At 46.8% G+C, this 27,588-nt stretch overlaps 1 protein-coding gene across 1 annotated transcript; it reads left to right on the forward strand.

The window, feature by feature from the left end:
• The first annotated feature begins 24,621 nt into the window (after positions 1–24,621).
• FOXG1 (forkhead box G1) lies at positions 24,622–26,247 on the forward strand. The gene has a single exon (XM_063293502.1). It carries the CDS (start codon positions 24,622–24,624, stop codon positions 26,050–26,052), a length of 1,431 nt encoding a protein of 476 aa, XP_063149572.1. The 3' UTR covers positions 26,053–26,247.
• The last annotated feature ends 1,341 nt before the right edge of the window (positions 26,248–27,588 follow it).

Below are 27,588 nucleotides of genomic sequence, written 5' to 3' on the forward strand. Positions count from 1 at the left end.
TGGTTTCTGTGTGACCTGCAGCGAAATAACACGATCCACCTTTGACAGCGGAATACGAGCGCCGGGGAGTGGGAGCGAAGATCTGCGGCAGACTTGCTGCCCTTCCTGTAAGAACTGCTCATCCCACTCAGTGCGTGAGAATGCAAAGAGGGGAGCAAAGCACAGGCCTGGGAAGAGGAAAAGAGGTTGTTGTCAAACGAGACCTTTGAACAATTATTTGCATAAAGTTTCATGAACAGTTTTCCTTGCTAAAATATCTTAAAATCTGAAGGAGTAAATAATGCGGTGACTCTGGATATAAGCAGAGAGTCACTTCCCTTTCATTCCTGGCATTTTGAGAGCCTTCCTCGTCAATTTCTCATCTGTTTGGAAAGTAAAAATAGTTAATTGGAGTAGAGGATGAAGAATTCTCCTTCTGAAATATTTTCAGACTCCAGGTGCAGGGAGGGGAATATTTATTTATTTATCTATTTATCCAATTTGTCCCCGCCCATCTCCTCCCTTCCAGGGACTCTGGGCGGTTTACAGTAATCAATTAAAACAGCAATCATAAAATCCACAATATAAAATTACAATAATAAATAAAATAAATAAGAGTAAAAAATAAAAAAAAGTCCAAGTGGTGCTGCGGGTTAAACAGCTGAGCTGCTGAGCTTGCCAATCGGAAGGTCGGTGGTTCGAATCCACGTGACCACTTTGGGGTCAGTTTAGTCATGCCTGCCACATGACCACAGAAGTGTGGACACAACTGGACTTAACATCAAGGGAAACCTTTGTTGGCAGAGTGCTAGAAAGCATTTGGCCCAGGAGAGATCAGAAAAGTCACACATCAGGCATTTCTATAAAAATAATGTTATTTACAGAAAACAAACATATTTAAAGGCTGTTTGCTGAGAGGAGAGATTTCTCTCAGCTGCATATTCTCTGCAAGCATACACAGAAGGGAAAAACTGAAACTAATACAAGTCCAGGCAAGTTCCTCCCCTTAGGCAATGCAATCATTAACACGTGAAAAGGGGACAATTAAATTCAACCTCTTCAGCCAGCCAGAATGATTAGTTACCATAGTAACCTTAATCTGTAGAAGAAAACATATTAACACTCCCCTTTTTATACTACAGAATAAGACACAAACGAATTTTCTTTGACAACTCTGTATGTCTTTCCATTCATATTATTTTAACATTATCTCCCCTTTGGTTTAACAGAAAGCTACCATCCTTCTTCCTGTGTATTTCCAAACCTAGGTAATTTGTTACAGTTCCAAGGCTTTTTAATGTGAAATGGCTTTTCATGCAGGCTTCAAAATCAAGCCTTTGTTTTTCTGTTGATGTGAACAGCAGCAAATCATCAACATAAATGTACAGATACATACAGCCTTGTTTGTCTTTCTTCATATATACACATGGATCTGCCTTTCCTTTTTCAAAACCAAAATTCTGCAGTTTTTCATCTAATTTTTGGTTCCAGGATCTAGCAGCTCGTTTTAACCCATAGATTGACTTCTGCAGTTCACAGACTAGATTCTCCCCTTTTTCATAGCCAGGGGGTTGCTGCATGTATAATTTGTGGTCTAAATCACCATAGAGAAATGCAGTTTGAATGTCATAGTGGTGAACTGACATTCCTTTGAGTGCAGCAATTTTTACCAGTAATCTAACTGATTCACCTTTAGTAACTGGTGCAAAAGTCTTGTCAAAGTCTAAATCTTTCCTTTGAGTGAACCCTTTTGCAACCAACCTTGCTTTATATTTTTGGATTTTGCCATCAGCATCCCTTTTCAGTTTGAAAACCCACCTGCAACCTAGACAGCGTTCATTGGGAGGTAGATTTACCAGTTTCCATGTTTTATTTTCTTTCAAGGATGCTAACTCCTGTTGCATGGCAGAATGCCAATTTTGTGCAATCTCAGGTGGTAAAGCATTCACTTGTTCTAAAGACTCAGGTTCTGTGAATATGTGAAAAGCCTTTACTGTTTCAGCCTGAAAACGTGATGGAGGAACACCTTTATTACTCCTCTGAGATCTGCGAGGTAATACAGGGCTTAAATTTTGACTCCTATCACTTTCCTGAGAAGCATCTGTCTCATCAGGCAGATCTTCAGTTTGCTTTTCTGGTTTAATGTCCTCATCAGGCAAAAGATCACTATCAGCAAGTCCTTGTGGTTCTCTTGTGGTGGTCAGATCAACTGGAGAGCTAGAATTTAATCTCCCCCAGTTTTGTTCAGCAAAAGAAGCACTTTTGCTAATTATTAATTTCTCTCCCATTATGAACCTGTAGCTCCTTAGGCTTTGTTCATAGCCAACAAAGATGGCTTTCTTTGTTGTGGGGCCTCCTTTCCTTCTCTGTTGTTTTGGAATATGAACCCAAGCAGTGCTACCAAACACTCTAAGATGGTTTACCTTTGGTTTCACACCATAAAACAAATGGAATGGAGTGTCCTGAATCACAGAGTTATACAATCTGTTGTGTTCATAACAGGCAGTAGATATTGATTCTGCCCAATACTTAAAAGATAATTATGAATCTTTAAGCATGCATTCCATTGCATTTTGCAAGGTTCTGCCCTTTCTTTCAGCAACACCACAATCTAAGTATTTGTCACAGGGCTTTATCTTTAGGTCAGCAGGCAGCTGTGGCATTTGTGCTATGTACTTGAAATTAGCATGAACAAATCTCCTGTGCATCAGGTGTACACATTGGTCATGATATGGAGTGTTGCCAACTGCAGCCTTGCAGCTTGGCTTCCTTGCATTTTGCACAATGTACAAGGAGTCTTTTAATATACCAGTAGCACACAATGTTCCATGTTTACGTATCTCACAACCATTTTTCTTAAATGTTATGATATACCCTGTTGCAGCCAATTGTGCCAGAGATAAAAGGTTTGATTGTAAATTTGGCACATACAACACACCTTTTACAGTTTCTCCCAAGCAGGATAAATACAAGTCACCTTGTCCCATAATTTTGGTCACAGACCCATCAGCCAAAGATACACTTCGTCTTTCAGTTTTAGACAGTGACACAAAAGAGCTTTTACAATTACATAAATGACAATTGGCCCCAGAATCTAACACCCATACATCAGAATTCCCCTTCTCAGCAACCTGTGCAATTTGGGTTGTCTGAAGAGCCTTCTTCTGTGTTGCCTTTGTGTTCTTCTTCTCTGTCTTTCTACTCTTGGGTCTCAAGGCACAGTCTTTCTGCAAATGTCCAGCTGAACCACAAGTGAAGCATCACTGGCTGGCTAGTGTTGTGGCCTCAGCTTCCTTTCCCTTCTTTTCCCTTGTTTTCTGGTACTGCAGCTTTCCAGAAGAGATGCGGGGGGGGATCTTTCCTCTCTCTTCTCCCATTCAGCAAGTAAGCGCTGTGTAACAGACGATGGGGTGAGGTCTGCTTCAGGCATAGCCTCCAGGGTACAAATCAGCGTGTCCCATGTTTCATTCAGTGAGGACAGGAGGATATAGGATTTTGTGAGAGGTGTAAATTCCATTCCTCTCTCCTGCAACTCAACAAACAGCTGCTGAATATAATGCAGGTGCTCAGGAAGGCTATCTCCTTCTGCAAGGTAGGCTTTGTACAGCTTTTTTGTCAGGGTAACTTTACTCCCTGCTGTTGCCTTTACATATAAGTCTCTCAAAGCATCCCAAAGTTGCTTTGCAGACTGCATACCTTGCACGTGGACTAGCTGATTGTCCTCAACTCCCAGGATAATGGTGGCTCTAGCCTGCTCATCCTGTCTAAGCCATTCAGCACTGGGATTTTGGGGGATTTGCTCACCAATTGGCAGCCAAAGATTCTCTCTGCGAAGATACATCTCCATCTTCAGGGCCCAATACAAATAGTTGGTCTCTGATAGGCGCTCCAGAGGCATTGCTGAGGGCTGGGAGGTAGCCATGGCTTCTTCCTTCTTTTGCAGGTCACCTCAGCTGGCTTCTTTGTCCTGTAGACCGGCAGTTGCTGGAAAATCTCCAGGTGGCTCCAAAGAAAATCTTCACAGGTCTTTGCTACCTGCCTTTAAATTGTGCATGAGGTGTGGAGCTGATCTATTCTCTCTGGGTTTTACTGGGCTTACTGGGCTGTTTACTGGGCCCATAACCTGTTGGCAGATTGCTTGGAAAGCCTTTGGCCCAGGAGAGATAAGAAAAGTCACACACCAGGCATTTCTATAAAAATAATGTTATTTACAGAAAACAAACATATTTAAAGGCTGTTTGCTGAGAGGAGAGATTTCTCTCAGCTGCATATTCTCTGCAAGCCTACACAGAAGGGAAAAACTGAAACTAATACAAGTCCAGGCAAGTTCCTTCCCTTAGGCAATGCAACCATTAACACGTGAAAAGGGGACAATTAAATTCAACCTCTTCAGCCAGCCAGAATGATTAGTTACCATAGTAACCTTAATCTGTAGTAGAAAACATATTAACAACCTTTACCTTTTACCAAGTGGCAGAAGAATCTAAAGCAGTCCAAGTGTGGGAGGAGTGGTCTATAGCAGTCATCCCCATGTAGATCTATTCCTCTCTCTGCCCCAAGCGAGGCGGCAGAACCAGGTCTTCAGACTCCTCCGAAAGGCCAGGAGTGATGGGGCCAAACTCACTGCCGGGGGCAGCATGTTCCATAGGGCGGGCGCCACTGCAGAGAAGGCCCGCTTCCTGGACCCTGCCAAATGAAGTTGTCTTATAGACGAGGTCCGCGGCATGCCCTCTTTGCACAATCGGGTGGAACAGGCTGATGTAAGGGGGAAGAGGCGGTCCCTCAGGTAACCTGCCCCCTGCCATGTAGGGCTTTAAAGGTAATAACCAACACCTTGAATTGGACCCAGAAGCAAACTGGTACCCAATGCAGCTCGCGCAGCAGCGGTGTTACATGTGCCCTTCTGGGGGCACCAAAAAAAGCTCACGCAGCTGCATTCTACCTTCTCCTGTTTAAAAACAGAGACCATATGTCTGCATTTTAAAAAACAAAGACCAAGTTTCTAGGTCTCATGACTTGGAGGAAAAGACTGCAGGCATTTTTCCTACCACTCAGGACATTCATCCCTGTCATGGTTTGGAGCAGTTTATTCCTCTTTCTTTTCAAAAGAAGGCTGGAAACAAAACAGACTTCATAGGTTGGAGCTCTTCATTCATTCAGTCTGCCCTTTTGCCAAAAGAGTGATCTAGTCCATGTATTCCTTAGTTCTAGGTATCTCATCTGTCTAGCACACACCTTTACAAAGCAGCTTACGATACTGCAAGTGCAGCTGAGAATTTCTCTAAAACTTGTGTTGACCAGTGAGGTCCTAATACAATTGCAAGACTATATAGCAGCAGTTAATAATATAGACTCCCTGCATACAGTCATTTAGCTTATTCAGATTAAAACAGGAATTCCAAAGTAGCCAGCATGCCACTGAAATCCAAAGTAGAATGAACTAGAAAAGGATTTGGTGCCCTTCAGAAAGCTAACCAAGGTGCAACCACAAACATCTTTTAAGGAGAACCTCAGTGGGGGGAGAAGAAGCCCTGTCAAAAAGGCCCTGTCTCTGGGACCTGCCTTTCTGTTAGACCTTGATGGCAAGCCTGAAAGCTTAGGAGACCAATCTGAAGACTGGACTTTTTTTTTTTTTAAATGAAGGTAGGCAGTTCTTCCAACAATCATTCATGTCAGGCCAGCCTGTCTCACACTGGCACCCACTGGATGGGTGGCCGATTTTGAAAAAGCTAAGCAAGGTCAGACTTAGCTAGGACATCACCAGGAAATTCCACAGCTGTATGCTAGTCTGGAATTTTGAAATGATGTCCAGGAAGAAGGCAGTGGTAAGAAGCCTACATAGGTCTGTCTTAGTGCAATAGATCAACACTTCTAGAGAGAATCAGGGGGTCAGATTTAGGTCTGTGTAGATCAACACCTCACTTCATGTGGGCTCCTGAACATCACAATTCTACACCTTTTCAAACAAACAGGCCCTGGTGGTGTGTCATTCTGAGCCAGCTGTAGTTTTCTTTAAAGGCAGAGCACCCTAGATACTCTGGACTCCATGTGTATCTTTTCTAGTTTTGAGACTAGCTGAAACTATTGCTTAGATTTGGGAGGTTTAAAGCAGAAGATGCTTTTTTAAAAAGAAGTTTATTCATTATTCTTTAGTTACAATTTCAACAATGTAACCACTCTGTTAGAGGGCAGTAAAGGTAAAGGTTTCCCTCGACGTAAAGTCCAGTCGTGTCCGACTCTAGGGGGCGGTGCTCATCTCCGTTTCTAAGCCTTGGAGCCGGCGTTGTCATAGACACTTCCGGGTCATGTGGCCAGCATGACGACTCGGAACGCCGTTACCTTCCCGCCGAAGCGGTACCTATTGATCTACTCACATTTGCATGTTTTTGAACTGCTTGGTGTGCAGGAGCTGGGACGAGCAACGGGAGCTCACCCCGCCGCGCGGTTTCGAACCGCCGACCTTCCGATCGACAGCTCAGCAGTTTAACCCGCAGCGCCACCGCGTCCCTCTTTCAACAATTTCAACAATTTCAACAATGTAACCACTCTGTTAGAGGGCAAGGGAGATATAAACATGGAAGTAAACTTAAAAAAAGGCAATGTATCCCATGCAGGAGTGTGTATAGCCATGGAGGAAGGGTAGAAAAAGTCAAGATGGCAGCCATGATCCCCTTGTTTGTGTGCACAGGGCATGTGATACCCATAAAATGGGTGGGCTTTCAGTCACAAGGTTACAGCCACCAACTTTGTTCATTTCACAGCTGCTTTTGATTCACTCTCACAGAAATCCTATGGAGAAATATTGAGGTCGACAACTGACACGCAATTGATCTTGGTCATACAAGAATTACATGAGAGCACAAATGTGAAGATTTGGTGTAATACACAAAGCTGATTTTCTAATGTAGTTCTAATACAGAGTGAAATAGAGTTGTACATGTATTAGCAACCACATTTTTTAAGTTTCACATTAATTCATTAGTTAGCCAGTGTGGTGTAATCAGAAGAGAGTTGGAGTAGGTCTGGATAGATCCAGGTTCAAGTCCACCTTCAGTGGTAGAAGTTGATTAGGCAACGCTGGGCCAGTCTCTCTCTCTCTCTCTCTCTCTCTCTCTCTCTTTCTCTCTCTCACAGCCCAAGTGACCTCACAAGGCTCTTCTTGTGCAAATAAATTGATCTCCCTGTAGGTTGCTTTTTGCTCCTGGAGAAATGGTGGGGTATAAAATGAACAGATAAGCAAGTCATATTATGTAAGGGATTTAAAGAATTGGGACTTCGTCCTCCTGATCTAGCCAGGAAATGCCTGCCTATTTTATATGCTGGCAACTTGGTCCTATCAGAGTCTTCTGTAGGAACTTGAAGGACTCCTAATCAACATTGTGATGTGGCTGCTACTCACCTTTTAGCTAATTTCTAAAAGGCACCAATTGTGGTCTGGTCTTTGCTAAAGAGTATTGATGGGGTGTTAATGATAACAGCATTGATCAGGCTAAACGTTTCAGTACTTCATGCCTTAGGAAGAAAGCAAGAAGGCTGAAGACATGACTCTGTCAGCTCAAAGGAGTGCGGCAGCAGCTGGGTTCTCACTTGAATGATGGTGATTTGTACCAGCAGCTATAAAGTTCTTTGGGGAACTCAACTTTTTTATGGAGCCCAACTCCATTTTTTTCCAACCCTGAGAGCATACAGTCGAAGTTCTGAGAGCCCTCTTTCAAACTCCAGGGGTGCATTCGGGCCACTTGTAGCATGGAAACTGGTTTGCTGGGGATTAAAGGCAGAGAAAGGGCGCCCATGCTTACTTACTGTTTAAAGTTAAAGTTTCTCCCAGGTGAACTGGCGCCTGTAGCATTTACTGATAATTTTCAGTCAAGCTGGATGAAAACCACTACAGGGGAACTGCTGTTCACAAGAACTCCTACTCTATGACCCCATAGCAGGGCTACGAGGCAGCATCTTTTAGGTTTTTCTGATGTGACAATTATGATTTAGGTGGAGAACCTGACCTTTCAAATCCAGATGACTGAATTGTAGGTAAGAACCAGCCTGTTGTCTTTCTGCTTTTATCATCCCCAAATACCAGAAGCCATTTTACTGCCCTACAATCTGCTTTGCTAGGTGGCAGATTTAATAGTTCCTCTTTTAATGAAAGCATTTGCTCTCGTGGTTCTGGAACTGCTGAAATGACCCCCCTGCCCTCTATTGTGTTTTTTGCAGGGATATGCAATGGACTGGTTTTATTTCTTTTATCATCTCTTCAATTCAGATTACTTTTATGTTTCTTTTTATCAGATAAGCAACTTGCTGTTACTTAAAGATGTGTTAACTAATAAAGACTATTAAAGGATTATTTGCAGATCGGCCTATCTTCCACAAGTACACTACCTATCTGATACTGCACTTCAAAGGTCCCCTGTGCAAGCACCGAGTCATATCTGACCCTTTGGAGGGACGCCGCTTCATATACACATTGGTATTTGTGTTGCTGGTTTGGGAGTGTAATAAAATTACTTACTTGCTTTAGCTGATAAGTATCTTTAAGTGGAAGCATCAGTGCAGTTTCCATGCAGTTTTCTGATTATCCAGTCAGGAATTACCCCCATTGGTTTCAATAAGACAGTAAGATAAGTGGTGTGGAACAGTAAAAGCCAAGGGATTTAATTGGACTTATTTCAAAGTGGACATATAAAAGCTTGTGGTGATGCTGGTGTTGTGACTAGAATACTTTGTTGGTGGCTTCTGATCTGTGAGCAGATCTGGAATCAGTTCTTGTTCTCCTGATGGACATCTGGGTGACCCTCCATCATCATGGATGAAGAAGTTGCAGGTGGTGTCTAAAATGTAAAGTTTCTCACCCTTTGGCGGCCCTTCTGAATTTAGATTTTGAATGCACTGCATTCAGAATGTAGACATGGACTTGCACTGAAATGTCTGAATGGTCCAGAAGGTGACTTCATTCCCCATAGATATATTATGTTCGGCTCCCATAAATATTCCGGAAGGAATGGCCAACAGTAAGAGATTCTTTCAGTAACTGAAAGCAAAACGTTTTGCTGGGCACTTGTTTGATGACCTCTTCAGTCAACAGTATCCACTTGTAGTCATTTCATGATGGAGAAATCCTCAACCTTTACACTGTTTCTCCACTGCTGAGGTGATGCCATCTATCCATCCTTGACTTGGCAGTGAAGTATGCTGAAATGAAACTTGTTCTCACCATTGATGATCCCCATCCTGCTTCTACTGCTCTGTTCCCTTTCACAGCCAGACATCTGATTTCTCTGCAAGGGAGTGGATGACAAAGCCAAACTTGTTTTATATACCTTGTGGTTCCTGCTGGCTGCTATTGAAAGGGTCAGTTTAAGGGGAAAATGCTATTTTAACCATGGCGCAACTAACGACATGTTAAATCTTGGGCTGAGGACAAGATGGGAGACACAGGAGAAAAAACTGTGCTGTAGTTGGGTATAGAATGGGGAAGCTTAGCTCCCTCTGAAGGTGTCAGGCAAGTCTATAAGCCATTCTGCCTCAGGATGACTGGAATTCTTGTCCAACATATCTTGGGAAAGAAATTCTGAGTTCAGGAGTGTAAGTGCCCTCTTTCAACTTTCTAATGATGGTATGGTTATAGCAACAAAGCTGGATAAGTAAGATCCTCCGGCCCCTCCTCCTGCTCACCCTATGGATAAGAGTTTATGCAGGCGTTACAGTGGGATCAAATCACAGACAGATGCTATGTATCCACCCGCTGCAACCCCAAGTGAAGTCTGCATGTGATGCTTCTTGGGTTTTCTGTGGACCTTGGACTTTTCTGCAGATCCTAGATAAGGAGATGTACACTTTCACCAGGCTGCGTTCATGGCAGAACTAATCCCTCTTGGATGGATAGAAGCTCCCCACTCAAATTCTAAGATCTGTAACTCAAGAAAAAGTTAACCCAAGGTGAAACGAGACTAACAAGGCATTTTTATTCACGTTTATCATACAATTCAATGGGTGAGCTCACGAAGAAGCGCGCTCAGGCCGTGTGACGATCATTTTCTTGCCTCGCCGTTTCGAACCACAATGCTGGCAGATCGCTTTTCCGCCACTAGATGGCGCTGGTGCAATGTAAATAACTTCTCTCCTTGCGCAACCCAGCAGCCACTTTGTGGGGAAACTTTCTTTCCCCCCAAAGCCTTTGCAGAACATAAACATTTGATTTGTAATAGATCGCCTTATCATCCTCCTGGAAAAAAAATCTTTCCGTAATGCAAAAGGAGGAGGAGGAGGAGGAGGCGGCGGCAGCGGCAGCGGCGGTGACTTTTCGAGGGTAAGGAAAGAACAGAGTCGGCTTCTCGCGTCACAGCCCAGCGGCTTTTATTTTCTTTGACGCTTTGCTTTATGGCTGCAGCTTTGTTCTCTTCAAGCCAAATCCAGTCCCGTCGAGTGTTGCGAATCGCACCCGCATCCCGAGAAAGTAGGTGGGAGTCCCGTGACCGCCTGGAAAGGAAACATTCCCTCAATCTCCTAAAATACTCAGTGGCAGGCAAAAAAAGAAAAGACCCGTTCAGGTCCACGCTCAGGGAGAAAAAGATGTGCGCAAGCCTCTCGCAGGAAGACCGAGGCTTGGTTCAACGCCGTCGCGGTCGAGCGACCCGGCCTTTCCTTCCTACGCTGGGAAGGTAATTCCGGCTCAGGTGTCTTGGGTAGACGCGGAGCAATGATGCTGGCTTCCCCCTCGGGGGACGAACTGGGGGCTACAGGCGCCTGGGAAAGACCAGGATTTGAATGGGAGAATCCAGCCTTCGTCCGTCCATCTTCTCCTGCCTGACAAATGCCCTCCTTCCATCCTCACACACCCAGAGAACCCCATGGTGTTTTTTTCTTCTGTCCTGAGGCTCAGGGGTACTGGCCGAGTGCAGGTCACAGAGCTGACCCACTGTGGGCCTGGCTGCCTTACTTTGGTCAGTGGTGTCCACAGGGCATGGTCAAAAAAGTCAATATGGCAGCCAGGACGGTGCGATCAAAGCCACACCAGTTGTTTATCTGCAGCCACGGAGCTCTGATCCCACTGTCCTCGCCGCCATCTTGACTTTTTTGACCATGCCCTGTAGACCCCCCATGGTTAAGCAGCCTGGATGTGTAACAAAGGATGAACACCTGCCATTTAATAACATTCTAATGAAGAAATTCTAGACCCTCTGATTAGAATGAGCTGATCATCTTCCCCGTCGCGAAGTAAAATAAACTAAAACATAAAATACAGCAGGCTGCTAGGAAGTACTCTTTATGAATACAATAGGGAGAAATGTTTAGGATGGCTTCAGAAATAAAGCACGTTCTGCGGGATGTTTTCCTAAGTTTCTTTTTGGAAGTTTAGCCATTTAGGGATAAAAAGGGAAACAACAAGGGGTAGCTATAATTTTTAAATTGTCCACTTTCTCTGACGAAATGTGACTTCGGCAGTTTCTGCAACTTGAATATTTCCTTCCCTGGGTGGAATTTTCAAAACCATAAATCCAGCATCAACGTCGTAGTGCTGCCACCTTCAAATGGTGTTCCCAATTAACTTCCAAAGGAGCAGAATTACTACTCTATTTATAGTAACCTGGAAAATGATAAGCAGAAGCGTTTAAAAAGTAAAAACATGTTTATATCCCAGAACTGTTCCGGTAAAAATGGCTGTGAAGCAAATCTGCCTCCTCTTCTCCCTTGTTCCTGTTTTGTAATTCTTGTGAATTTACTTTTTAAAAAAAAAAAAAAAACGTGTCTGTATATTGTCTCTTTTTTCCCCCTTTAAAAATGTTAATTCAGATGAGATGTTATTTTTGCCTATGGTTAAAATGTTTTTTTTTTTTTTTCCCTGAGTGGAAATAAATCCTGTGCATTAATCCTAGAATTCAGGGTCCTAAGAAATCAGTATTTGTATGTTTAATATAGTAGAGCTGGTGTTGCTATTATTACTGTTATTGCATAATACTAATACTTGGGTTTTCACTATTAGAATTAGGAGATCTACCAGTCCAAATCAATTCTCTGCTGAAGGGCCAACAGTTCTGGGGGATCCTGGGAAGTTTAAGGCATTGAAAAAGAAATGCTAGTCCTGTGCCTTCCTTGAATGTTCCCCAGCCTCATGTATCCCTTGTATTCCTCGAGTAAAGCTATGACAGTTTGAAGACCTCTATGTTTAGATTCCTAGCAGAGTGAAAAATCATTGTCAGCCTGTGCCTGGCTGTGTTAAAGGGCACACTCCTGTTTAAATTCGGGAGGAAGGAAGGAAGGGTTATAAGGCCTTCAGGCTGTTAATGTTCAGTGTCTTTGCGTGCTGAGAATATCAACCTTCGAGAAATCTTTCACACCCCATAGTTTTACCGGTCGTCAGAATGGCTTGAACGCAACCCAAAGATGTTCTGGTTTGTTTCTGTGCGTGTGTGGGTCTCCTCAATCTGCCAGCAGCCTTGTTGCGTTGCCTCCCTTCTTGGTAAACTCCACAGCTCAACGCCACCGAAACGGGAGGAGCTTCTTCCAAGACCCCTCCGTCGATCGCGCGAGTGTTAAAAAAGCCGAGGCAATTCCAAAGCAAATATTGTGAGTGGGGGGGAGGGGGGAGCCCAGTGTAAGGAGGAATAGCAACACGGATACCGTCTTCTCCTCCGTGATTGGCTGCGGGGAGGGGGGGAAGCGGATAACAACCTTTCCCTGTAGGTGACATCCTTTGGGAAGCCCCCAGCCTTAAACAATAAGAACCGGGTGGCAGTCCAAGTGTCCGCGCCCCAGACGCACCGCCCGAACTGCATCCCAGGTACTCCTTACTGGCTCCCGGCGGGGGCGGAGAGGGCTGGGTGAAGGCAGTGTGAGCTGCAGAGCAAAACTGAGGTTCTCCCCCTCACGTGGTTACCAATAATATATATATATATATATTTTAAAATCCTGCTTGAATAAATAACCGCACCCCCACCCCCACCCCTTTTTTTTCCTCCTGAAGATTTTATTGTCAAAGTGTTAAACGTCCCCGTCATTTTTATTCAAACACTAACATGATTACGGCCAATTATATATTCACTAGTTTTCTTTTAGTTTAGTGTAATTGTACTTGTCACTAATAAAACAGACATAATGGATCGCTCCTGCTCTGGATTTTTAAAGCAATTTTCTGTAATTTGATTGAATTATACTTCGTCGCTTTTTTCTTTTCTTTTCTTTTTTTAATCTATATTTTCGAATCGTATTCGCTGGGAAATTGCCGCTCCGTTTCTATTTTGTTGGGTGGGAAGTAATTTACACTTCCCTAACATTTATAAATAGAATTCGGTTCTTTTGGCAACGGTGGTGCTGGGGATTGGGTGGGGGGAGCAAAGGGGGATATTTAAAAAATCCACCTCCTTACAGCCAAAGGTTTCGAAATGCGAAAGAAAGATGGGGGGGGGGGGCGAGGGGAGCCAGGGAGCCATTTGTTTTCAAGGGCAAAAGGCGCAAACAGAAAATATTACGCGCCTAATCAGATGGGGTGACTATTGTAATAGCTTTGTTGTTCCTCTCCCATTCTTCAAAACATAAGAACATGTCGAGACAGGCAGGGGAGGACTTCGTTTTAAATATATATTTATCAAGGGAGAAGAGGTATACACACACACTGCTACAGGAAAAATATAACGCCAATTACATTCCTCTAAGCAATTAGACTAACTATCTACATACTGTTCCTATGTGCGTCTTTGGACTCAATTACACAAACAAAGCCACCGGTGGCTTACGGGCGATCCTATAGATGGCCGAGGTAAATCCCCTTGAGTGCAATGGGGCTTACTTCCAGGGAAGTGAGTATAGGACCCCCAGACCCTTAATGTCTGGGAAGCAATAGCACCGCCTCGGGATTCCTGCCTGCCCTTCGTAACAGAGGGCCTAGTTGCCGGGAAGGTCTCCGGCTTTCGGGTCTGTGATTGGGGGACAAGCCGGCCGGACCCCAGGACGGTCAAGGTCCACTCCCTCGGATTTAACAAATGCTACGGGGGGTAGGGGTGGGAATGAGCAAGACATTGAACCTGAGCCTCCCCAATGGGCCTCTTTATCCCACTGACTGCATTTTGCTCAGAGATAAGCCTTCTTTCGTCAGCCCCTCTGCTAATACAGGTTCTTGGTACTGTGAGTGGGATCATTTGTAGGTGCGTGGTTAAAGGGGGCAGCTTTTCATCCTGTCCTTGCAGGTTTCAACACTCCCTCTCTCCCTCTCTCTCTCTCTCACACACACACACACACACACAGACACGCACACAGACACACACAGACACACACAAACACACACAAACACACACACACACTGGTCCAGGAGGTTGAAAAGTGAAAGCTAAAAACCCGCTATTGTTGGCTGAGATTAAATTACAGGGCAGCCAGACTCAAGTAGTCCTGAGAAATAGAAACTGGGGGTGAGGATTTCATATTTAGAGGTAGACTGCTTCTGGTTGCGGAGGTTCCATTTAGTTCTGCTCTTTATCGGCCCGTTTTCAATACTCTTTGTTGTAGTGGAGCTTTTAGGGATTGGAAGAATTGTTTTTAGGCAGCAAGAAGGCAGTGTTTTTTTCAAATCGTGTCTCTTGGTGGCTTTTCCAGAACTGCAAATGTCCCGTACAATATAAGTCGAAAGAAAGGAAGACAGACAGACAGACAATGACTGGGGGTGGTCCTGGTCCTCCTGAGCGTTTCAGACTGCTTTCCCAGCTAGCGGGAAGACATTTGAAAAGTAGAGCCAACGGTCTTTGCAAACCGTATGCCTCCAACTTTTTCAGGGGATTTAAATTCCCCCCTCCCCTTTTGTTGTAATTGGAACCTACTTGCAAGTGGAAGCATTCTGGTTGCAGACGGGATGCAGGGCGGGGCACACCCAGTGACCCTACTCTAAAGAAACAGATCGATAAAGTCTGAGCCGCTGGTCAGGTAAGAGAATTTACAGCTAACCCGAAAACGCTGCCAGAAGCAGGTGCCAGGCTTGGGGATCGGATTCCCTTTCTCGGAACTGTTTGGCCCATATCAGAGGGTTGACAGCTAAGACTGTTGTGACTCCAGTTCTCAAAACAGGCGGCGCAGGCCGTTTGCCCAAGTGCAAAGATTTTTGCGATTGATGTATTTCGGCAGGAGAACTGGGATATTTATATAGGGCTGTATTGCGCCCATTGAACAAAGTGGTTCTAACTTTGAGCAGACCTGCAGAGGTTTTGCGTAGTGCCATCACGAGGACTGTGATTTGTGGGGTTGCTAAAATATTTTTACGGGGGTGTAAACCCACCAGAATAGCTTTAATCTAAAAGTTCTGCAGGAACCAATCTGAAGCGAAAGTTGAAGACTGAGCGGGGAGCCGAAATACAAACGATCTCGGCGGTTTCTCAACACAACACAAGACGCGCACACAGGGCACAAACAAGAGAGACAAAGGCCCCGGAGGACACTTTGATTTGCTTGTGTTTCTCGGGTTACAAAATAATGCAATAGCTCAGTTTGCTGTTTGTACCGTGATTTCAAAAATAGTAATCAAAAACATGATGGAGGAGTTTCCTCCTCCCCCGCCCCCCGTTTGTGTTTACAGAGGAGAAAATCCGTTACTATAATTGCCGTGCTAAAGAAATCCAAATACACAAAGGGCTCTGGAAAACTCTCGATCTAACGTTAGCCTGGTTGCTCGGAAGGGCGACCCACACTGACTTCATCCATCCCTGAGTAGCAGGTGGGATAAGAGAAAAGAAGGACGGGTGTGTGTGCAAAAAGTTTAGTCACCCCTTCTCACCAGCGGGAGGGCTAAACAACAGCGATCTTTTCTTTCGCTTTCTTGTTCTCCTCTCTTGCCCCCCTCTTCCTCTTCACCATTTTTTGTTTGAGGATCTAAAAGGCAACCAACGTGCATTTCTCCATTGAAGTCAATGGGAACTGAGGGGTCCAACGGATGTCTTGACTAAGCCAAGACAAATCCTCCCGGGACGTCTTCCGGGCTCTGAAGAGCTCTTCCAACTTTGAACCCCTTGACGTCTGTACCTCCCCAGAATCTATTCCCACCCCAACGGAGACCACACCAAGAGAAAGACAGAGTCAGGCAACCAGGCCCAGAGAGGAAAAACCGCCCGCTTGGAGGGCTAAGTCTCCCTCCCCTCCAGGTCCCGTGCTTCCAGCTTGGTCTCTTGGACTAAATTCACACGCTGCCCCAGAATTAGGGGCAGAATTAAAGGAAAGGGGAGCAAGTCAAGCTGTTGTTCGCCTTCACTGCTGCTGCTGCTATTATTATTATTATTATTATTATTATTATTATTATTATTATTATTATTATTATTTTGCCAGAATTTGGTGGCTTCAAGACGTCGTGGTCACGCTCCACAGAAGGGGATTCGCCTTCTCTTTGGTAAAGCAAAACAACAACCTTGATTGGATTAGAGAAGAGCGCTGTGGAAGTCGGCGAAGATCGTTCACGCGTCTGAATGTCTCACTTTTTGGCCTGCGGAGTCAAGGGAGGCCCTGGGAGAAAGCACGTCTGTGGTGACCGATTTCTGCAACTTTTCTGCAGGAGAGAGAGATGGGACCTTTGCAACTCCTTCTATGAAATCCGGGCAGATTTTAGTCAAGCTGGGAAGCCCGCTGAGCTGCTTGGTTTGGATCCTCGAATCGGGAGAATTTCTCTCCCCACCCAAACCCCGCCGTAAAAATTAGTCTCGGTGGTTGAGAAAAAGTGAGGGGTTTCCCGAAATCTCGGCGGAGATTTTGGTTTGGGGTTAATTCGATATGAGACGCAAATACCTTCTTTGAAGGAGAGACAGGAAAGGAGAAGAAAAAATGTGCATTGCTATTTGCCCTAAAAATCTACGTTCAGGGCTGTGCTCAAATAAATTGCCCTAAGAAATGCATCCATGATTGTTCTCGAAATTATTAGGAGTAAAATAATTAGGATTAGTAATCTATTATTTGAACCAGTGTAAACATTCATGAGTTAACCAGAAAGTTTAAAAACTTTGCCTTGAATAGAGATGAATTAACCACTTAGACACGATTTACCAAGTTATCCAAGAAGTACAGTCTACGGAGAGGTAAACCCGCTGCACAGTCCTTTGCGGGCAGAAGCAGGTCCAATCAGTGGAATTTAATGCCAGATTACCCCATCCCTCCCAGCCCAGCGTGATTTCTATTTGCAGAAGTTGCTTTTTTTCCTCTTTTCATCCACTGCAGTAGTAAGTTTTGCCAGGACAAAACCTTTCTGTGGGACACGGATCAACTGTGTGAACGATCCCACCTAGCACAGCTCCGGGCAAGTGTTTGCATCCCTTTGGGGCAGCCTTTGGCAATAGGTGCCGGCAACAGTTCTGAAATCCCTCGAGCGGGGAGACACCTGGGTCGGTACCTCATTTCCTGACGTACTGGGTCACTTAATCCCACCACCTGCCCTAAAACCTGTGAAACAAACCATCTTAAGCCAGGCACAATGATGCCTAAGCGAGGTGTTTCCATTATCCACCAACAACGTAGTAGGGAAAAGTCGATTTTTGGCTCTGTTGAAATATGGGGAAAAAACTCAGGCAGGGCTTCTCTTTCTCTGTTAAACACATACAAACAGACACACACACACTTAAAGGCTCTTTTTTCCCCCTCCGCCCCAACGTGGTTTTATCTAGTAGATTGTTTCCCAACAAGGTTACAGTTCTGGGCATTTGTTTCTAAACTAGCTACGGCTTTCAGATTTCAACAGCCACGTAATCCCTGGACGCGAACCTCCCTCCCTTTCAGTGCAAACGTGGAGACATTGCGACGCAGCCCTGGAGGCGAAGAACTAGCGCGTTGGCGCTGGCCGTTATTTTTAGAGCGCTAAAGCTTGACTCGCAGCCCTTCGCAGGATAGTTAGAAGTCGAGGGAGTTTATGCAGTGCCGTCCCTCCTAGGTCCGCCGCCGGCAGTAAGCTATCTGCGGCCGTCTCTTTTCTCTCTCCCCTCCCCGCAGCTGTACCCCCCTCCCCTAATTCTCCCAAAAGCAAGAAAGGAACGCGTGTTTCCGACCCTCCACACTTTTTCGATTATTTAAAATTGTGCCCCCCACCCCCGCCGCCAGTTTTTCATGATTCACACACTTCGAGTTCAGGCCATTGAAAGCTCCAAGGCAAGCCAGGGGGCTTTTGCTCAACGTCCCTTCAACACGCTCTGGTTACGCTTACTCTTTTCCTTCTTTCCCTCCCTCTGAAGAGAGACTGGTGTATGTGGAAAGTTTGCAACGTGTTTTGAGAGGCCAAAGTGGCCGCGTCGGCCAGGTGAGAGAGCCCGGCTGTTTCTTGGCAGTAAGCCAAGTGGGATTTCCTTGCAAGCCAACACGCAAACGGGACGGGGCTCCAAAGCAGACCGAATCCCCTTTGAGATAGCTCTGCCCAGGGTCACCTTCTGCAAAGATCCCAAGTGGGCCCTAGAGAATTGCGCCTGCTCTACGGGAACCCTGTGAGTCTCGCGGGGGAGCTGAGCATTTAACTCGGGGGGGGGGCGTGATATGGAGTGGATAGCACAGAAAACAAGGAACGCTGATCTAGCCTTGACTTGTTTGAAGATCTGTACCCCAAAAGAGTGTTGATCACAAGGGTCTGGACGCCGCCTGCGCCGCCAGCACCACCGCCGTCGCCTCCTCCTCTTCCTTAGCCGTGCCAATAAACATTAGTCACGGGGAACGGAGTGTCCTAGACAGTTCCAGCTTCAGGGGGAGTTCTCCCGACGCCTGCTGGAGAGAAACTGGGCTCGGTAGGTTGTTCTCCCCTACCCCAAGTGGATCAATTCGGGATGTACTCAGTCCCCTCTCCCGAGCCGCTTCTCAATGCCCACCTACCTGCTCTCGAAGAGAAGCCCGCGGTGCCTCCAGGGGTTTCTAAGAAGTCCCCTGGAGACCCCTGGTATTTGCCAGCATCTCTTCTTCCTCCTCAGCAGAAGGCAATCCGGAGCCAGCAATTCGCTCAGATTGAAAGCCCTCCCCCTCAGGCCCCCGCTTCCATCGATTTTTTTTTTCCAATGGTTTCAAGCAAATTTCCCTGTGCCACAATGTTATGATGGAAAGATGCTGAAATGACAGGCCCCGTAGATGCTTGTCTTTTAATCATGTGCTCCTTCGTTTAGTTTCGGTTTGGGTGTGTGAACGCGCGCACCCGTGTGCGCGCCAAGAGGAGAAGCCTCTGACAACCTGCGGCTTCCTAATGAGTGACGAGGCAGGGCTGCTACGGCAAAGTCACACTTCCCTGGTGTGAAGACCTCTTACTGGGAAGTTTAGTTCACTACTGTTCTCGCCAACCTAATGGTAGAACCTGTAACCAAAACCCGGAGAAGAAAGCTATAACACGCTAAAGAGGGAAACTTCTAATCGCTAAATGTTAGCGCCGTTCCCAGCTGCTCGGGATGACGCCGGCATTGGCTAGAGATGGCAGGAGACCCCTTTGGAAACTGGGGGAGGTGGAGATCTGCCCTCTCCCCACTCCCTTCTTTCTACTGGCCCCCAGCCTTCCTTTGCAAGTCAGGCGCATCTCCTGTGGCCTTTCCCCACTTGGTGTCGCCCAGTTGTGTTGAACATCTCGTACCAGCTCCAGCCAATATGAGCCCTCTGGCTGAGACTGATGGGAGCTGTAGCCCCCACATCTGGACAGCATCAGCTTAGGAAAAGGTTACATTAGCTATTTTCTCTCTTCGTCCCCCCCCCCCCCGTTAATTTTAAAAAATTTGATCTGCCATTGCCAATGTTCACACTCCAAGTTATTTCCTCCATGAAGCTGGCCACTATTTGGAAGGGTGGGGTGGGGTGACAGGCAGGGAGGATGGGCAAAACCAAAGGTTCTTCCAAGGGGGTGTGCTTCCATGGAGCAGCCTGTAGCACAGCCTCCGCAGAAGTGGTTCTCGGGAGCCCACAGCCAAGACTGCTGCGGTAGCCAAAGACGACCTGTTCCCTCCCAAGCTACAGGGCCCAGGAGGCCGCCTCCTCCCAACTCTAGAGTCTTCGGCAGCGGTGTGGATCGCCCGCCCCCCACAACGTTTCACCTGGAGCACCGGAAGAGCAGGAGCTTGGCCTGCACTACGCAGTTCCGTTTGTGGAGAGATGCCTCTCGAGGGCTATTTTCAGGTGGGCCTCAGGTCTCTCCAGACGTCTTGAGGGTCAAGCGGGGGAAGCATGTGGAGTCGAAATCGTGGCTTAATATTCCCGTGTTCCGTTGGCTCCTAAATGGGAAAATGGTCTTCTCGTCCGGCCTTCACAAGCCTAAAATGGGAGCCACAAATTGTTTTCCGAGCCACGTATTCCCCAGACCCAGTGTGGACAGTTGAGAGGGTGAACTGAGGTCTCCAAGAATTAAGGGAAACAGGGCTTTTCCTCTTTCTGGTCTCGTTCGCCCGCTGGGTTCATCTCCTCCAGATTATTCCCGAGAGTTACTCCAAAGTCTCTTCCGCAAGCCGATTTTTAGGTCGGTCGGTGGGAAACCGCTGTTTTAAGGCAATCCGAAGTCACTCTAATTATTCCAAGACTGACCCAATCCTCGCTTCTGAAATGATTGGGTTTGACATTTTCCAGAGGTTTTAGGTATTTTTAGACCTACTCATCCTTGCTATAGGACAAAAAAAAAAATCTAGGTGGGATGGGATGGACTTCTAAAACTTGCACCTCTTCTCATTTCTTTGTGGTCCTCTGGTGTAGGAAGCTAATTGACAAAATCCCCCAGAAATCTGTCGATCTTAATAAGAAAGATTGCAGGAGAGGTTAATGCTTGCAAGAAAACTAATGTGACTGAAAGCGCTCAAGTTTGATTTGATTCTGCCCAAAAAGCTCCCCCCCCCCACCGCAGCATCTTAATGGTAATTAATTACTCCTTGTTTTAACCATTCTATCCTCCAAACTGGTTTGAATTGGTTAAAGAAGAGAGGCTGGGCTACTTGGGTTCATGAAAACGAATGAAATTAGGGACGGGTGGGGGGGAGGTGTGCAAATCAGGGACTCTAAATGTGGGTGATTAACGGTGCACCTGTCACCAGAACTTTCCCATCGGGTTTGTTTTGTTATTTTTAAGTGAGCCTTTAGGCAAAAAAGACATCCTTGAGTGACCAGACGTTACCCTTGAAAAATAAACAGTCTGGAATGGCAATCTCAGCCTTCATGGGAGGTGGGCGTGGGGGTGGCAGAAAGACACAACGATCTTCTGAACTGCTCCTAATGCAAATTTCTTTCCAAGCCTGTATTACTCCTGTGTGTGGATGAACTTTTCTCCGAGTTTGGTGCCAGATCTAGAGTGCCATTCCACGATTCTCTCTGAAACATTGTGTCCTGCAACATTTTAGCCTTTCACACTGGACTGAGAATCAGACTGGTCCCTAAAACAATCTCAAATGCTTTGGGAAGAGAGTGCATGTGTACATGTAATATCTGTGTTTTCGGGGAAGAAGGTTTAGCTTTCCCAGCTTTGACCAAAGGATTAGGTAAGACCCTGGGGATGGAATAATGATTTATTTTGTTTCCTATTTGTAATGAAGGACTGTCCTTGTTTCATTTTCATGCCTGATCCCAAAACAATGTAAAAGAACAACACTTCAGAGCAGTTCATTTTCAACAAAGGATGATGATGATGATGATGAAAACTTTCACCTTCGGTTCTGTTACGGAGTAAAACATTTTTTGGAGGGGGGATCAGTTCCATGTCAACAAACTGCACTCACGTTGGACATTGTGTATATTAGATTTTAAAAAAAAAACAGATGGGTTACAATGGCCTGGATTGTCAAGACCTGATTGAGTTAATATCATATCAGCAAATGCAGGAGCCAAAAGAATTGGTTGCTTCTCTTTGTGTTTCACAACCAGAGCAGATTACAAATTTTAATGATCCGAAAATGTTTGGTATACAAAATCATGCTTATTTCAGTATTAGCAAAAACACAAGAATTTTTGCAACACAAACACCCAGCTGTGTCTATTTTAAAAGCAGTTCAATGACAGCTTGCACTTATGAGCATGCAATCAGCTAATTTCGCTTTTTCCCCCTTCTGTGTTAATCAACACTTTCCTTCCTGCATATCATATAGTATGGTTGCTCCACATCAGTAAATGTTTACCTAAGCTATCTTCTTCCCCCAGAATTTGAGGAGGAAAAAGAGGTTTAAGAGAAGCCATCTAAAATTCGCAAATGTCCCAACTACCAATAACAATAATAGTAATAAAAAAAACAATCACTATCACACCTCCAAAATTTAGACAATTTTAATACAGACAAAACAAGCATGATGAAGTTTTGGATTCTGCGGGGAGAGGCATAATAGTTGTTCCTGGGTAAAATCACTTTAAACTATTCTTTTAAATGCAACTTCTTACTGCTTACTTCAGGGAAGTGAATTATTGTACCACGGCCTTTTTCTTTCTTTCATCCCTTCACCCTGCACAGGATACCTCAAAAGGTTCATGTTATTCCCCGATAGTTTTTATTTTTCTTTGGCGAAGCTTTAGCATTAATAAAACAGCTCTTTGCTCTCTCCTCCCGAAACGGGTGTCGTTCCTGAAACGGGCGTCGTTCTGCAGCACAACTTAGATTTTCTACGCTCTGAACGTACTGACGTGGGAAAAGTGATGACAGCTTCGCTTTAACTTTGATCCGGATATTCTCCTGCCCTCCCCCCCCCCGCCGCCAATACACACCCACCCACTCACCTCACCCCCCGGGGACACTTTGCTCTCTGGATTTGGGCTTTCTTTCTCTAGCAAAAGGCTGCGCGTCCCGTTCAGGTGGAAGGGAGAGGATTTGATCCGGATGATTAATTCTCTTCTCAAGGAAACCCTCACCGCGGCAAGCTCGCGTCTTTCCATCCGTATTAACTTAAAAACACGTTGAAGGACAGAGCGATAAAAGCAGTTGGTTCTTTTATCCAACCGACCTTTTCCGTCTCCCAGCATCCTCTTACACTGAGAATAAAATTAAAACCAAAACCGAATCAGGAAACTCCGGGCGTTGAGCGATGCAAAAAGATAGGGTCTCAGAACAATAACACCGGTGCATAATGTGTAACCTAGACGTATGCTTATGATCAAGAATGAGTAAATAAAAAGGTCGGTTCTCCTAACAGAAAAAGAGGAAGAGCCCTCTCGCTTTGCTACTTAGTAATAAAACGAACGTCTTAAGCCTGCGCTATTCCGCGTGTTCCTTTCGAATTGAGTCCCGCTTCCCAGTCGACTGGCAGCGCCTCCGCCTGCACTGAAAGTACTTCCCGCGAAAAGTCCAAGAGAGCGTCTACAAAGGGAAGTCATGCGGGGCTCCCCGTTTCATCTGGAACCTCGCGGGCCTTCCTTTGGAGTCAAGCAGGCGCGCCCAGCATCGCTCTGAGAGACGAAGGGAGAAAATCGCCCAAGGAGGGACGAGGTTAAATAGACGGGGGAGCGGATGAAGGCGGATTACCTGCTGCTCATTTATTATTTTATTTATGGCCTTCGCACCCCCACCCCCGGCCAAAGAGACAGGCCCGATCCTCTGCCCGGACTCAGAGAAGCGCCAGCAGCTCCCCGGCCCTCCGTAGCTCCGTTGCCAAGCCCGCCAGCCACCGGCGCCCCGAATCCACGCCCGCCGACACAGGACACCCTCCCTCTTCCGGCAGGTGAGGTGCGTCGCAGCTGAAGGAGGGCTGGTCGCCCCCCTCGGCCGCTTTCCTTTAAGGAAACCAGCCAACGAGCGGCCGCGGGATCCGAGGCGGGAGAGGCCGCGGAAGCTGGGCCTCCGCAGGACGGCCCGGCGGCTGGTTCCTCAAAGTAGTGCCTTTTTTCCCCTCGGCCTCCATTTCCTCTTCCCTCCTCTCAACCACCGCCCCCCACCCCTTGGCAGCAAGAGCGGAGGTACACCCACAAGTAGAAAGACGTGTATATGGGCGTTACAGCCATACATATATATGTATGTATGGGTTGCACTGGAGAGTGGCATGTTTGGGGGAGGGGTGTTGCCAGGAAAGAGAGAAGAAGGAAAAGGAGGGTATAGGTAACCTGCCGCGGTGATGCGTCTCCCCGATTGGTATCCCTGCGCCCTCCGGTAGGGCTGCGCGGGCTGAAAGGAAGGAGGTCGACGAAAGAGCGAGGGGAAGAGGCGGAGAGAACCCTGTGCTGATTGGGTGGCCGGAAGGGAGACGTCCCTGCACGCCGCGCGCTTTGATTGGACAGCTGGTGAGAAAGGTTAAACCAAAAATTTTTTTACAGCCCTACTGTGTGTCTGTAGCTCTGAAATTAATTGTAGCTAAAGCTGTCTCTGCTGCTCCCAGCCTCAGCCCGGCTGCTGATCCCCCCCTCCCTTGCTCGGGTGGAATAGGGGGGTTCCAGGCACCATGAAGTAGTTTGGACAGAAGAACTTGGGGCTCTTTTTTTTTTTCCTTTCAAGGGGGCGCAGTCATATTTTCGTGCCCTTTGGAAAATCCCCTTTTTGAACCATTTTGCACCCCCCCCTTTCCCCCTCCCGTTGCCTTGGCTCTGGCTTCCTTGCTAGGACCCAGTTGGTCTTTTCCATCCCCTGCACAGCCGCTCCCGTCCTTGCTACATGCCTCGCAAAGCTCTGGAGTTCGTGTTGTGCAAGTGCCCAGCCTCTCCCGCCGCCTCCAGGACGGATCTCGCCGCGCCCGTTGCCTCGTCCTCCTCCCGGCTGTGCGACTTTCCCCTCCTGCCTAGAGTGTGATGTTGGACATGGGCGATAGGAAGGAAGTGAAAATGCTGCCCAAGTCGTCCTTCAGCATCAATAGCCTGGTGCCCGAAGCCGTCCAGAGCGACAACAACCACAGCCACCAGCACCATCCTCACCACCATAATAACCACCACCCGCACCACCACCACCACCACCACCACCACCACCACCACCCAGCCCAGCCGCCGCAGCCTCAGAGAGCCACCCCAGCTGAGGACGACGAGGAGGAAGAAAAGAGCCAGCTCCTGCTGCAGCCCCCCGGGGTGGGGGCGGCCGCGGCCGCCGGGGCGCCGGCCCCCTCGGGCCCCCTGGAGGTAGCCAAAGGAGACCTCTTGGCCGGCAAAGGGGAAGCCGGCTCGGGCGCAGAGCTGGATGACAAGGAGAAAGGGCCGTCGGAGGAGAAGAAGGGGGTGCCGGAAGGGGCCAAGGAGGCCGGCGGCGGGGATGGAGGGGGAAAGGAAGGCGAGAAGAAGAACGGCAAGTACGAGAAGCCGCCCTTCAGCTACAACGCGCTGATCATGATGGCCATCCGTCAGAGCCCCGAGAAGCGCCTCACCCTCAACGGCATCTACGAGTTCATCATGAAGAACTTTCCCTACTACCGGGAGAACAAGCAGGGCTGGCAGAACTCCATCCGCCACAACCTCTCGCTCAATAAGTGCTTCGTCAAGGTGCCGCGGCATTACGACGACCCGGGCAAAGGCAACTACTGGATGTTGGACCCGTCCAGCGACGACGTCTTCATCGGGGGCACCACCGGCAAGCTCCGGCGGCGCTCCACCACCTCCCGGGCCAAGCTGGCCTTCAAGCGGGGCGCCCGCCTGACCTCCACCGGCCTGACCTTCATGGACCGGGCGGGCTCCTTGTATTGGCCCATGTCTCCCTTCCTGTCCCTGCACCACCCGCGGGCCAGCAGCACGCTGAGCTACAACGGGAGCACGTCGGCTTACCCCAGCCACCCCATGCCCTACAGCTCGGTCCTGACCCAGAACTCCTTGGGAAACAACCACTCCTTCTCCGCCTCCAACGGGCTGAGCGTGGACAGGCTGGTCAACGGCGAGCTGCCCTACGCCACTCACCACCTCACGGCGGCGGCGGCCCTGGCCGCCTCGGTGCCCTGCGGCTTGTCGGTGCCGTGCTCGGGCACCTACTCCCTCAACCCCTGCTCCGTCAACCTTCTGGCGGCCGGCCAGACCAGTTACTTTTTCCCCCACGTCCCTCACCCCTCCATGACTTCGCAGAGCAGCTCTTCCATGGCGGGCCGGGCCGCCTCTTCCTCCACCTCGCCGCAGGCGCCCTCCACGCTCCCGTGCGAGTCCTTAAGACCCTCCTTGCCGAGCTTCACCACGGGATTGTCGGGGGGACTTTCTGATTATTTCACACATCAGAATCAGGGGTCTTCCTCCAACCCGTTAATACATTAACCTCCAGGGGAGCCAAGACTGTAAGTGAACATTTTACACACCTTTGCGTTGTAAATGGTAGTGAGAGGAGAGCGAGAGCGAGCGCGAGCGAGCGAGAAAGAGCACGAGAGCGAGACTATAAAAGAACAAAACAGAAAGGAAAACAAAACAAAAACAAAAACTCACCCAGGAAAAAAAAGAGTCCAGGTATTTTTTATTAAGTTTTCCCCTCTCCCCCATTTTCTGTACGTTTGTTCAGTTTTTAGGGTTGTTTATGATTCCAGCAAAGGGAGGCGAGTCAGCAATTTACCAAGATGGGAAGGATACCTCGTAGACAATGCATTTGGGAAGAAAGAAGGGAGTATTGATATTAAACATAACATCTCGCAGGATGTATATCTGAAATGCTTTTGGCCATTTTGACTCCGGTAGGAAACGCCGGGCTGCTAGATTTTCCATGTTTGCAGTATTATAAGTTACCATGAATCTGGTGGGTGCAGATAATGGGAATAAAAATGCAAAATTGATAAATCCCATGATGCGAAGGGTCATTGGTGTAAGATGCAAAACAATTTGGCAGAGAAGTTCAAGAATTGTGTTTTAGCCATGGATTCTTTTGTCCTCCACTTTTTAAAAAAGAGCTATTTTCCCCTCTCTTATTTTTTCCCTCCTTTTTGTTTACTTTTAGACCAAAGATTGGGTTTTTAGAAAATGCACTCAGTATGCGAAACGTTTTCTTTTCTTTAAAATAAAGTACCATACATCAGAATGATATAATTTCAGTTTTGCAGCACTGCCCGTTTCAGTGAATCCGAGGGGACAGAAAATCATGAATTGCCTTCAGTTTGTGTTGTGTATATTTAGATGTATGTGGTCACTAACAGGTCACCTTTATTTTTTTTAAATGTAGTGAAATGTTAATACCTATTGTACTTATAGGTAAACCTTGCAAATATGTAACTTGTGTTGCGCAAATGCCGCATAAATTTGAGTGATTGTTAATGTCGTCTTAAAAAAAATCTTGATTGTGATACTGTGGTCATATGCCCGTGTTTGTCACTTACAAAAAAATGTTTACTATGAACACACAGAAATAAAAAATAGGCTAAATTCATATATATTCCATAGTTCTTTTGTCTCTTTTATCCAGGTGTTTTGATACCCCAAAGCCTTTTAAAACTGTAGAAAATTCAGGCTGAAACATTAGGGCCGAATTTCCTTCAAGATGCTGCTGCTTTTGCGGTATGGCCAAAGAATGTGAATTTCAAGGCAGAAAAGAAATACAGCTTGGCCCGTTTGTTTCCGCTTTCAGGTTAGGAATCAGTAAAGTGCTGCTAAGTTTTCAGTTAAGCAGTTTGCAGGGACTGCCACAAAACCGAGGTTGGTGTTTTCGTGGTGTGCCTGGTAAGCTCCTGGCTTTAACTTGAAGCAGTTTTCCTTACAAGGGCTAGCCGTGTGGAGGCGGCGGGAGCGGCCATTCGAACGCAACCGCGGCGTTCTCAGCTGCTGCCCTTCAAGCCTCCAGCCTTTGAGCCACACTTAGTACGGAAGTAAACC

The sequence above is a fragment of the Candoia aspera genome, chromosome 1, assembly GCF_035149785.1.
Source record: "Candoia aspera isolate rCanAsp1 chromosome 1, rCanAsp1.hap2, whole genome shotgun sequence".
Lineage (NCBI taxonomy): Eukaryota > Metazoa > Chordata > Lepidosauria > Squamata > Boidae > Candoia > Candoia aspera.

Excerpts from the sequence above, each read along its gene's own strand:
- FOXG1 (XM_063293502.1), top strand. The coding sequence starts at position 24,622 with ATGTTGGACATGGGCGATAGGAAGGAAGTGAAAATGCTGCCCAAGTCG.